This window comes from Trachurus trachurus (assembly GCF_905171665.1).
Source record: "Trachurus trachurus genome assembly, chromosome: 7".
Taxonomy (NCBI): Eukaryota; Metazoa; Chordata; class Actinopteri; order Carangiformes; family Carangidae; genus Trachurus; species Trachurus trachurus.
The window spans coordinates 4235658-4249404 of NC_139901.1; the positions used below are offsets into that span (position 1 = coordinate 4235658).

The following is a 13747-nucleotide window of genomic DNA, read 5'->3' on the forward strand; positions in this document are numbered from 1 at the left end:
CTGTTCAGAGAGCCATCATTGACACCCTCCGTAAGGAAGGAAAGTCTCAAAAGGTGATAGCAAAAGAGGTTGGCTGTTCCCAGAGTGCTGTGTCAAAGCACATTAACAGAAAGTTTAGTGGAAGGGCAAAGTGTGGAAGGAAAAAGTGCACGAGCAGCAGGGATGACCAGCACCTGGAGAGGATCGTCAGGAAAACGCCATTCAAATGTGTGGGGGAAATTCACAAGGAGTGGACTGAGGCAGGTGTGAATGCATCAAGAGAAACCACACGCAGACGAATCCTGGATATGGGTTTCAAGTGTCGTATTCCTCAGGTCAAGCCACTCCTGAACAAAAAACAACACCAGAAACGTCTTACCTGGGCCAAAGAAAAAAAGAACTGGTCTGTTGATCAGTGGTCCAAAGTCCTCTTTTCTGATGAGAGCAAATTCAGCATCTCATTTGGAAATAAAGGTCCCAGAGTCTGGAGGAAGAAAGGAGAGGCCCACAACCCAAAATGCTTGAAGTCCAGTGTGAAGTTTCCACAGTCTGTTATGGTTTGGGGTGCCCTGTCATCTTCTGGTGTTGGTTCACTGGGCTTTATAAAGTCCAGAGTCAACGCAGCCGTCTATCAAGAAATTTTAGAGCACTTCATGCTTCCTTCGGCAGATCAGCTCTTTGGAGATGCTGATTTCATTTTCCAACAGGACTTGGCACCTGCTCATTCGGCTAAAAGTACCAAAGCCTGGTTCAATGACCATGGGATTACTGTGCTTGATTGTCCAGCAAACTCACCTGACCTCAACCCCATCGAAAATGTATGGGCCATCGTCAAGAGGAAGATGAGAAACATGAGACCGAGCAATGCAAAAGAGCTGAAGGCCGCTATTGAAGGATCCTGGTCTTCCATAACACCTGAGCAGTGCCACAGGCTGATATCATCCATGCCACGCCGCATTGAAGCAGTAATTCAGGCAAATGGGGGCCCAACCAAGTACTGAGTACACAAAATGATTATACTTTTCTGATGGCTGACATTTCATTTATTTAAACTCATTTTTCTGTTTATTTCATGTGATATTCTAATTTTTTGAGACTCTGATTTTGGGGTTTTCATAAGCTGTAAGCCATAATAATCAAAATTCTAACAAATAAAAGCTTGAAATATCTTGCAATACCTGTTATGAGTCTAAATAATATATTCATTTCACCTTTTAAGTTGAATTACTTAAATGAATGAACTTTTTCACGATATTCTAATTTTCTGAGTATTACCTGTATAGTCCGGAAAATACGGTATGTTAACTCATTGAGTGCCAGCCCTTTTATAAAATGGTCAGTGCCATGTGCCAGCGTTTCGGGGCATTTTGAGTAATATTTTAAGACCAAGAGAATATTTTGTATTATGACTCTGAAAACACAAAATAGCTCAAAGGAAAGAGGAGACTCTCTATTTAACTAGGGAAAAACCATTTGTTTGTACCTTGTTCCATTCTTAATTTATCTTAAGTTGAATAGAGCCTGGTTGCACCAAAAAGACCACTTTTTTTCTAGAAAGCTGAGAAAAATGCATTTTTGTGAAAGAGAGTCTCTCAAGAAAAACAGTGATTTATCCGTTTTAATTTTGGCTTCAAAAACATGTAAGACATCTGAAAATTTCATTTCACATGTTTTTTCATTGTACAAAAAAAATAAAAAAAATAAAATACAACAAGTAGGAGTCTTACTCTGCAGAGTGATGCCTGCTCTCCTACTCCTCCTGCAGTTGCTGCCCCCTCATCCTCTCCTCCCCCCTCCTCTCCCCCTCCCCTCACCCCCTCTCTCCCCCTCCCCTCTCCTACTTCTCCTCCTGCTGCTTCCCCTCGTCTCTGAAGTAGGGAGGGAGACGTCATGGCGTCTTCAGCCTCTCTGCTGGACGCGGCCGCGGCAGCGACTCACCGCGCTGATCTCTCGGTTCGTCGTCACGACGTCGGTTTACAGCAACTGGTGAAACTGACTCCGCGATCCGCTTTCGCTTCGGCATTTCGGTGCTGATCATCTAGATCAGTTTACCTTTCCTGCCTCCTCTGATCACTTCATGCTGGAGCTATGCTAATAGCATCAGTGGCTAAGCTTTCCTCCAGCTCCACGTTACACTTGTTCCAGGCTCTGCCCGTCGTTTTCCTCTAGAAATAGAAATTTTCCCCAACTTTTTTTATCTCTGTACCGATCGCACTCGTCTTCTCCTTCCTCTTCACTTCTTGCTCTGATCTACAGTCTTCTTCGTTCTACACATCCCAGAAGCCCCAAAATTACTCACAGTGTGCGCAACAGCGTCCCCATTTACCAGCCGCAGAAAACTGCATTTGACGTATATATACGTCAATGGCACTCAAGCGTTGGATTTTGATTGACGTATATATACGTCAATGGCACTCAATGAGTTAAAAACAAAACATCTGATTTCTTCAGTGTGATAAAACTGTAAAATCTGTGTTGGCCTTGAACAATCCGTTATCAGTGATGTGTGAAAGCCTGTATGTCATAATCCTATAACACTTTATTGTTTTTAGTATTATTTTTTAGTAATATGAGTCACTGATATTTTTCACAGGTTCTGGCTTGTTATAGAAATGTATTTGTGTGTGTTTTCAATAGAATTGACTCACTGGCATGTACCTAGAGGACATGTTTACACAATGGAGGCCACAGGTTATGCTCTTCTTGCACTGGTCAGAGCCAAGGTAAGCATGTCCCTTCTACCAGCATGTTACCAGCATGTTACCCACTACAAAAACTTACAATGAGGTCATTGTCTTTGCCACCTCATTTGGTGGGAAAAGGGTTTATGAGGACAAAACAAAAATCAGTGAATTGTGTTATACTAAATGTCCATATTTTTTCCAGCTGTTTACCTCATTCACCAATCATCATAAACCCTTTAAATTTCTGTTGACTAGCCACCAGAGCAACTCATAATTATCTATAAATAGCTGATGGCATTTTCTTTCTCTCAATTATCATTTATTGTATTGTGGAAAGAAAACCTAGCTGCGGAGAAACCAAGGGCAGTGTAAATCATTCAAAAAATGTTATTGTATGTGCATTAATAGCAGTCTGTATTAATACAAATAACTAAGACAAGGTCAAACCCAGTATATGGTTGGAGTGTGTATAGGCTGCAGTAGCTGGAGTAGTTGAACAGTTGTGAAACCACTGTAAACATCTGACATTGTGTCATACAGCCAGTCTACATTTTGCATTGACACTTAAAAGAAAGCTCTTACATTTTCCTTTGTTTCTATTCTTAGACAATAGAACAAGTTTCAAATAGTGACGGAAAATTCAAATTTCACTCATTATCTACTCACCCTCATGTCGACTAAGGGCTGGGAGAAGTTTCAGAGTCCTCTGTGCCTTCTCGGAGTTACAGCGGGGCTCCATGCAGCACTGCATGTCCATAGGACGGTTGCGAACGGGGCTCACTTTTCTTTGTCCAAAAAGACACACCAAAAAACATCCAAATACCTCCATAGTGCTCGTCTGTAATGCCCCTCTTGTATTGAAGCCCCAACATGAGAAATTGTTCCGAAATTTTTTTTATAAGTCTATATTTTAAGCTTGTTTGTAGCGTAAGCTCCCAGTGTCTCAGTTCACTGCTCTGCCTGTGTCTGTGCAAATCTTGCGGGATTTGCACTGACACCCAGTTCACGGCGCCGCTGCACGATTTGCACTGACACGGGCAGAGCAGTGAACTGAGACACTGGGAGCTTCCGCTACAAACAAGCTTAAAATATAGACTTACAGACGAGCTGTGTGGCGGTATTTGGATGTTTTTTGGTGTGTCTTTTTGGATGAAGAAAAGTGAGCCCCGTTCGCAACCGTCATATGGACATGCAGTGCTGCGCTGAGCCACCTGTAACTCCCAAGAAGGCACGGAGGACTCTGAAACTTCTCCCAGCCCTTAGTCGACATGAGGGCGAGTAGATAATGAGTGAAATTTGAATTTTGGGTGAACTATCCCTTTAAGCAGCACTCACTAACAAGCCATTCGTTTTGCTTATAGGGTGCCACTTTTTAAGAAAGTAGTTGAAGGTAAATGTCACTATATATATGTGCTTATTCCCTGTACTCAGTCAGCCAGTTTGTCACAGTAGTTCCCCTCTTTTGTTTTCTAATTTTCTGATGTTTTTTTTCTCTGTGCTGTTTTTAAATGAGCTTTATAGATGAATGATTTGATTTGATTTGACTCATTATTGCGGTCCACTTCCAATGCACAGTTAACCACAGTCAGTTCACCCCTTCTCTGTTACTAAAGGCCCTTGAAGAAGCCAGACCTGTGGTGAGATGGTTCAACAGACAGCAGAGGGTGGGCGGAGGCTATGGATCAACTCAGGTAATAGGACTTTATGTAGCTGTCTTTAATGCATGTGTGCCATTTCTCTTTCTTTTTTTGTTCTATGATCTGGGATTATAATCTCATTAGTTTCATGCTCTCTTTCTCCCCAGGCAACTATAATAGTGTACCAGGCTGTAGCCGAGTACTGGGCCATTGCCAAAGAACCAGAGTTTGATCTGAATGTGGACATCTCGGTGGAGCGCAGGTTAAGACCTGTGTTGTTCAACTTCAACAGTGAAAACTATTATGCCACAAGAATTTATAAAGTGAGAACACACACACAACCACACACACACAGTGACTCATTAATATCAGCAGTAAATCAAAGTCAATCAAATTGTTCTCTTCATATTTGTGTGTGTGTGTGTGTGTATGCACACGTGTGTGTGTGTTTGTGTACATATTTTTAAATGCCTACAGATCAGCGATAGACACCAGAATGTAACAGTGACTGCCTCAGGCACAGGAGAAGCAACAGTGACGGTACATATAATGTGTTTTTGTTCTTTGCTTCATTATCTGTTTTCTATTGATGTGTCCCTTTTGAGACCAAAGGTTTTCTCTTTTAACTTTGTCTACTATTACAATGAATCCATCCCATATCTTCCCAATGCATGTAATATTAAAGTGCACTTTTTTCCTTGAAATAGTTGGTGTCACTGTATTATGCTATACCTAAGGAGAAGGAGAGTGACTGCCAGAAATTCAATCTGTCAGTGCAGCTCATCCCAGGTAATTTGATCCCCCCTCTCTCCCACTGTTTATTGTGTGTGACCCGTCATGTTTGTTTAGATGTATATTTGTCAGTATTTGTCCATTTTGCTTGTTTAGAAATGTTGTGTTTCCTGCTCTTCATCATTGTGACAAGTATTTTTCTTCAATTGAAGAAATATTTTGTCATCTGATGTTTTGCTTCTCCAGAGAACGACAATCCAGATGAGAAAATTTACCAACTGAAAATAGAAATGTTGTGAGTACAATAAAGAATACTGACAAATGTTACAAAAATATGACATTTTCTAACCAGCTACAGTCCCCCCATTGCTTCATATATGTTATTCATTTTGTTTAAATTGCTCCATGGAATTGTACATTGCCCATGTTCTGCATAGTTACAAGGATGAGGAGAGAGATGCTGTTATGTCAATCTTGGATATTGGCTTGCTAACTGGCTTCACTGTCAACACAAATGATCTGAACAGAGTAAGCGCTTTTACAGATACAAACATATCCACATAGAGTGCAGTGGTCAAAGTCAAACAAGATGACTTATGCTTTCGAAAGTTGTCTGACAATGTGTGATTGTATGTTTGTGGGTAGTTGGCAACTGGACCTTCCCGCACCATTTCAAGATATGAGATGGACAGAGCCCTGTCAGGCAGAGGGTCACTGATCATCTACCTGAAAAGTGTAAGACATCAGGGTTTCTCTGAGTCATCAGTTTTTCTCTTTGACTTGCCATTCCTTTATTTATCTGTGCCCCCCCCCCCCCCCCCCCCCCCCCCCCCGACTTTACATCTCCTCAGGTTTCTCATACACAAACAGAAGAGGTCGCCTTTAGAATTCACCAGACCATGAAAGTTGGAGTCTTACAACCAGCGGCCGTGTCTATCTATGAATATTATGAACGTATGTCATAAATATATGCTGCCTCATTGTTTTCAAGATTATTTTCTTTGCTGCAGATGCAGTTAGAGTAGACAGGTAGATGGGTAGATTTTGTTTGTATTTATTTTTTGTACATTTACCCGAATACACCAGAACAACATGTAAATTACTTTTTGTTGCAGAGAAACATTGTGTAAAATTCTACCATCCTGAGAGGAGAGCTGGACATCTAATGAGGCCCTGTGGAAATGATGAATGAACATGTGCTGAAGGTAAACAAGATGATAACTGTTTGAAGACATAAGTTGCCTACCTACAAATTCTTGAAGGATTATTGCCCTCATGAAACATTGATCCCTTGTTATTCTACATTGTAAAATGTATTATTAGTATAAGAGGCAACATGCACCAACAGGTGCCTATAGGATCAAAGCAGAGCAAAAAAAAACACCAGCATAGCCTACTTTATACAGCTGCACTCACCAATCAACCCATCCACATAGGTACGCATGTGCTCAATGAATTTGCTCATTTCTTTGTGCCTATATTTTCAGAGAATTGAAGTATGCAGAAGAAAGAAAACATCGACAATGTTGGGGAGTGTGACCTCTGATGCTGATTTTAGCCTAATTGACCACTGCAGGGCTTCGGTCAGAAAGCACACGAGACCTCAATGGAGTCTATGATGTTTACTGTAGAGTTGTACAGCGATGAGTCCTGGTACAATGCAATGCAGTTTCTGTAAATATACAAAAGAAATAAAGGACTGAATTATCACTGTGTACTGCTTTAAATATATGCAATTAAATACAATAGGCTAAACAGCCACTTGACAGTAAATAAAATACATCTCAGTGTCAATCGCTTAATATTCATGAATGTAGCTTTAACTTTTAATTATGTAGCATACACATGAAGAGCTCTTTTCCAAAACGCGATAAATGCCAAATTGTGTACTGAACCTATTCACTGCTCCATCACGTCAAATCGCTACATTTCCCTGTTTAAAAGGCACCGCAAGATGCAGTTCCCCTCCAAACCGCGATAAGCGCCAAATCTATTTTTAGCCAAAACGCGACATCTCCTCCCTCTCCTCAGAATTCTATGAGCGCTCCATGCAGTCTAACCAATGCGGTGCACTGAACCGAGGTTTGTTTTCAGTCATTCATTCAGTAGTTTCTGGGTTCTGTGTTAATTACTGTATCTGTTTATGTGGTGGGCAATGTGCAGACCGCAGCCCCCCCCCCCCGCCTGTAACGCCGGGTGTCCTCCGAATCAACGATCGATTTTTTTTTTTTTTTTTTTACAGCAAAGACGTATTTTTGTTTACAGCAACATGTGCTCACGTCATGATAACGTCTGTATTTTGACTATTAAAACTTCCATAGCCCATAGTTCTCTTTGTTTAACCATGGACAGACTACATCATTACCGTCGACGCCCACCCCCCGATGCGCACACACACGCAGAGACACAGACGCACACGCAACTCAGTGATGTTCTTTTTTTGTTGGTTGGTTTTTCAAGACAGAAACCATCAGTTTTTGTTTTTTTAAATGTGGATTTATAATTAAAATTAAAATAAAAAATAAACTTTGAGTTTTTAATCAAAATATTGTTGTTTGATTTAATAATCACTGTTCAACATGTTCAGACTGAGCCAACAATCATTTAACAGGATAAATTGAATATTAACAATGTGGATGGGTCTAGGTAAAAAATTTAATTTTCTGGAAAACTATTAAAATGGATTTATAGCGTTTTGGAAAATAGCTCTTCACATGTAAACCGAAAGTAATATGAAGGGTAACAGTCATACAAAACTCATTCAAACTCAGTTAGCTTGTAGATGCTAACTCGTGATCATGCTAACAGGTGAAAACGGACCTTTTAACAAGTGTAAATATACACCAGGAGCTACACATAACTATCAGAAAAAGGTAAGTCACTTGTACACATTCATTTCACATCACTATGACCATAACTTACATCGTCAGTGACTGCCGTACCACTGTTAACAACAGGTCAATCAGAGAACTGAGGCAAGAAAGGTAACTGCATAAACTGTCTTCAAAATAAAACACCCACTTCAAAATAAAAGCATGAATACAAAACCTTGGAGAATTCTCAGCAGCCGCCCCCACATTTGCCTTGTAAATGTGTAAGACCAGGGATTCTTCAAGTGTCTTTGGTATCATCCTGAAGTACTGGAAGTTCAATCAGTTGAGCAACTGGTCTCATGTAGACTTTGTCCTTGACTTTGACCTCTGCCGCTCTGATACATCCATCCGGGTTAGCGAAAGCTTTGATCCACTAGAGTCCGACAGTGTCGCCATCTATGCCGTCCCATACCTGCTGGAGTGTAGACCACTTGAGGCAGAGCCGCATCCCTCCGCCCCATCAGAAGGATGTTTGGAGTGATGGGGTCCAAGTCGGCTACATCAGCTGACATGTATCCCAGTGGCTTCGAGTTTAAGATCCCCCTCTCCACCAAAGCTGTGTACAGAACATCTTCCGATTGGCTGCTCACTGCGACTTTGAGGCCAGATTTGATAGAACGTACCTCTCTCTCCCATGCTCCACCGAAGTGGGGAGCGCGGGTTGAACTTGAAGTCAATCTGGTATTCTGTCTGTTTCTCCTTCAATTGTGGTTCCATGGCTGTGAAAGCCTCTCTGAGTTCTTGCTCAGCACCGCGGAAGTTGGTACCACAGTCCGATAGCATTCCTTTGGTCGACCCCGCCTGGCAATGAAACGACGAAGAGCAAGGAGGAAAACGTTCAGAAGCTCTATGTGCACTGCCCGAGTCATGAGGCACTTGAAGATCACACCCCAGTGCTTCTCTGTCCTCCTACCTATCTTCACCAGGTAAGGCCCAAAACAGTCAACGCCAGTTGAGTAAAAGGGTGGACAGAGAAGTCTAAGGCATTGCAGGGGCAGATCTGCCATCTGCGGTACTGTTGGTTGAGCTCTCCAGCGCTGACAGGTGGAGCAGTTGAGTTGGTGATGTCGGATGGCCTGTCGTCCCCGCAAGATCCGATACTGTCTCCGTAATTCAGCATAGACCCGTTCTGTGCTTGAGTGCAGAAGACGTTCATCCATATCTTTGATGAGAAGTTTTACCACTGGGTGCCTTGGGTCAAGCACAATTGACACTCTATAAAGTAAGAACTGAGAATACAGGAGAGGCACTCAGACAGGCTGTTGATATTTCCCAAGATCCAGTGTTGATGACAAGATTAAGCACTGCAATATCTACGAAGGAGTATTAGGGCCAACCAAAAAAAAAAAAAAAAAGCCAGCCAAAAAAAAAAATTCCAGGAAAAGGGGAAAAAAGCAGGCAAAAAAAAAAAATTCGGCACAAGAAAAAAAAAAATTAGCCAAAAAGGAAAAAAAATCCAGAACAAAAAAAAAAAAGGCGCTCAGACAGGCTGTTGATATTTCCCAAGATCCAGTGTTGATGACAAGATTAAGCACTGCAATATCTACGAAGGAGTATTAGGGCCAACCAAAAAAAAAAAAAAAAAGCCAGCCAAAAAAAAAATTTCCAGGAAAAGGGGAAAAAAGCAGGCAAAAAAAAAGATTCGGCACAAGAAAAAAAAAAATCAGCCAAAAAGGAAAAAAAATCCAGAACAAAAAAAAAAAAGAAAGCCAGGCAAAAAAAAAAAAAATCCAGAACAAAAAAAAAAAGAACCAGGTGAAAAAAAAAAAAAATGCAGAGGCTTGACCACGTACCACAACAAAGCGACAAGCGACTGACAGCTCAATGGCAGCAGCAGAGTGACAGACAGGCTGCCAAACTCTGCAGCGCCATAAAAGTGAACAATAAAGCCAATTAACTTTGACTCAATGCCGGAGTATGACAATGAAAACAAGAAAACTTAAGCGGTAGTCCTACTTCAGAATCGGCACACGAATCACTTCTGTGTCCAACCCCTGCTGCTAACGTACAGCAATCAGCAATGCATGTTCTTCATTGCTGTCCCCCATATCTATGGCTGCCCCCCCCCCCCCCCCCCCCCCCCAAAACAAACACACACAATCATTTATAAGTTACATAGAGACGTTATGAGCTAACGTTTAGCGTGACTAAACGTGACTGGAGACACCTCCGTGACTGGACCGTGATCCAGGTCTCTGCCTCCTCCTGTAGTATTTACAAATACAAATACTACACAGGATAGGCCTATCTCCTCTCCTCCTCTCCTGTAGTATTTGTAGTATTTACAAATACTACTACAAGAGCCTGTCTGTCACTCTGCTGCTGTCATAGAGCTGTCAGTCGCTTGTCGCTTTGTTGTGGTACGTGGTCATGCCTGCAGTTTTTTTTTTTTCGCCTGACTTTTTTTTTTTCTTGTGCTGGATTTTTTTTTTTTTTTGCCTGAAAAAATTTCTTTTTTTTACCTGACTTTTTTTTTTTCTTGTGCCGGATTTTTTTTTTTTTGCTTGCTTTTTTCCCTTGCGCCGGATTTTTTTTTTTTTTGGCTGGCCCTAATACTCCTTCGTAAATATCACCAAGTGATGCCCATGCAATAGATGTGAGATATCATAGGCAGTGCTGGAGAAACCATGTGTTTCATGTCCTCAGAAACCATACCCACAATGAAGCCAAATGCACAACAGAAGACCATGCAGATGACATGTTTGATCGAGTTGATCAATATTGTTGACATTAAAACTCAAGACAAAGAGAGTATGGCCCACATGACTATGACACAGGACCATGCAAGTGAAATGGATGACATGAAGATGCTGCACAAGTCAGATCAGTTAATACGCAGAAGTATTGTGGATTTCAATAAGAAGGATCAACCAGGCATGAACATATTGAGCAAGGCAGAAGATGTTCCAGTAGAGTTATACAGCCTTATAAGGGGGATATTGGTAGGACCTGAATTGGAGTTGCAAACAAAGACCAGTAGTAGGACAATGCAACAATCAGCCCTTACAATAAGCCAAAACATAATGTATGCTTTCAAAAGCAACAGGCAGGTGCGACACCAACTGAAGGAGGTGACAGACACGTTCCGGATACAGCATGCCAGAGAAAATCTGCAAGTTCTCGGGTTGGCACTTACCATCCATCATGACATATGGCCCTGCCACCACACGGCAGATCCTTAAGTGTGTTCACTACGTGCACACATCCACACATACATGGCTCCCCAGGAAAAATTATTTTCAGAAAAGCCACACCTCAAACCCGTCTGCCCGCAGTCTGTGAGTGATGTCCAGCAAGCCTGTGCAAGATTAACTGTTGACAAAAGCACAAGTGGAGAATACATTGCTAATGCAAATGACTGCCTACTCCAAACCCTTACAGACAAAGCCAACGCACGACAGAGGTTCTTTCTCGCCACACCAGAAACGTCACGCTTCTCAACAGAGTACAAAGAGCAATTTGGTATCAGGGCTGATAAACCACAAAAACACCATGAGATACAAGCAAGTGCTATCCAAAAAGAGCATGATACTGTCAACAAGATCAAGTCTACAATACTGAGTCACGGAAATCCCTTTGATGCAGAAGGTGATCAGCTTTACAACTTTATGACCCATGCATATGTTCCCCAAGAAAATGCCCTTACAGATTTTGAATATGGGCAACTATGGACAGAAATTGTATGAAGAATATGTTGCTGAGCGCATCAATGGAAATGTCAGTTTCTGGGCACCAATCAAGAGGCAGAACAATGACATCTTCCTGTCAGGAAACAAAAAGCAGTCAGTAAAGATTCGAGACCAGTCAGTGGATCTAAGAGAAACAAAAGATCTATATGGTCGGTTTATGGTTCTCGCCAGATTGAACCGGGATATTGATATGAAAAGCTGTAGGAAAGTATGAATTTACAATAATTTAAGACCAATGTTGCAATATTAAAACATTTCCGTAAAAACTTACTATAACATAACATTTTTGAAAACACTCCATTTTCAGCCCCAAAGGCCTCCTACAACAACATCTGAATGGTTGAATTTTTTTATATACTGTATATATTTGGGTTTGGGTGCATAGACAAAATCAACGAGTTCCTGCAAACACCACACAAATCCACTATGCTTTAAATAGCCTAGCCTATATACTGCACTGACCTGTTGAATTTCTTTAACCCTCCTGTGTCCCTAGGGGCAAAAAGTGCCCATTTGGACTTTCTCTTGTGAATAACTTTGGCTGTGTTGGTGCATTTGCCATGAAATTTTCTACAGTTGTGTATTTTGGGGATGCCTTTAGGTATTTCAGCGAATTTAAAAAAAAAAAAAAAGTCAATTATACACTGTTTTTAAAAAATACTCACACTTAAGTCCCTAGGGGCACTTTTTGCCCCATTGACTTCCATTAAAAACACTTTTTTTGGATGTGTTTTTATATTGTGTAAATTCAAAAAATTCAAAACTTTTTTTTGTTTGATTACAAGAAGACCCTTCAAAAATTGATATTTTTTTGTTTTCCTGAGATTTGCATAACTTTTCCATTAACCCCATCAGTGCCATTGAAATCCTATGGAGCTGCTACCACCCAGAGGGTTTAGTGTGGTACTGCAATCCAGTAGATTTTTTTTTTTTTTTTTTTGCTGAATTTAGTTGAGGGGATTCCTGTGACTTAGCCTGAATACAAATATTTACATATTTATGTATTTTACTGTCAAAACTTGACTCTAAATCGTGATAGAGAAAATCAGCCTATGTAAATCTATGAAAAACATCATTTTTTCAGCTCATCATTATTACAGCAAAATATATATATTTTTCTTTATCAATGCTTTTAACCAGATGCCAGGACCTTAGAATTTAAGTTTTTACTAAATTTTAGTTGAATTTTTTTTTGTATGTTTGCCCCTGCAGGAGTAAATGCACCATATGAAATGCATAATGAAAAATATGCATTTTTACCATTGTCAACTTTTGCAAGGCGTTATGGCAAAAAAAAGAAATAAAAAAAGTTGGGTATTTTGCATCAAATCAATCCCTTAGGACTGTGGCTATGTGTGGAAAAAAAAAAGTGTGGGTTTCTGTGTATAACTGCAGCTAACAGACGTCATTTGCGGAGCAACTATTGTCGGCTGTGGATCAAAAGAGCCAACGGCTGCACACAGCACATAAACAAAGTGTGTGTGTGCGTGCGTGCGTGTGTGTGTGTTCGCGCGTCTGTGTGGGTGCTGGACATCAAACAAAAGTCTGGCTTTGTTTACATGTTTACACAGGTGCTATCGCGGGGTAATTATATAGCCTATGTCTATCAGATCGGTTCTCATTCCATCCTACCTAATCAAGATGAGTACACGGAGATACAGCGCTACTGCGGCCCTTGAGCTTATTCGGTTGGGGGAAGACGGAGACCGCTCCGAAGTGGGCTCGGAGGAAAGCTCGGACACAGACAACAAGGATGATGTCGAATATGTGCCGGGATCAGAAGACAGCACAGACATGGAGGAACAGCCTGAGGGGGACGAGGAGGGAGAGGTAAGTGGAGAAGGAGAGACAGGAGAAGAGGAGGAGGCCGCCGCTGCAGCGGGATGGAGGTCCAAAAGTGGGGTGCTTTGGTCTTCTACCAACGCACAGACGATCCGGTACCGGCCAGCGGAGATCCCTAGTCCCGGGATCACGAGATACGCCATCTCTCGGATCGAAAAAATGGGGGACTGTTTTGATTTTTTCATTACTGATGAAATCATTCAACTAATCGTGCAGATGACCAACCTGCAGGGGCAGCGAGTCCATGACATGTGGAAGGATGTGGACGCCACGGAAGTCAGGGGCTTCATCGGGATCCTCATCCTGGCTGG

The 13747-nt window shown here is 41.5% G+C and overlaps 1 protein-coding gene across 1 annotated transcript in view; it reads left to right on the forward strand.

Annotated features, from left to right (window-relative positions):
- LOC310988227 (complement C3-like) overlaps window positions 1–6742 on the forward strand; it is a 51812-nt gene extending 45070 nt beyond the window's left edge. The window contains exons 26-36 of the mRNA XM_083974743.1: window positions 2617–2702; window positions 4277–4354; window positions 4468–4623; window positions 4778–4840; window positions 5008–5089; window positions 5279–5327; window positions 5470–5560; window positions 5678–5767; window positions 5884–5986; window positions 6148–6237; window positions 6520–6742. Of these exons, the coding sequence (XP_083830869.1) occupies window positions 2617–2702; window positions 4277–4354; window positions 4468–4623; window positions 4778–4840; window positions 5008–5089; window positions 5279–5327; window positions 5470–5560; window positions 5678–5767; window positions 5884–5986; window positions 6148–6224 (875 nt within the window). The 3' untranslated portion in view covers window positions 6225–6237; window positions 6520–6742. The remainder of the gene's footprint in view (window positions 1–2616; window positions 2703–4276; window positions 4355–4467; window positions 4624–4777; window positions 4841–5007; window positions 5090–5278; window positions 5328–5469; window positions 5561–5677; window positions 5768–5883; window positions 5987–6147; window positions 6238–6519) is intronic.
- The last annotated feature ends 7005 nt before the right edge of the window (window positions 6743–13747 follow it).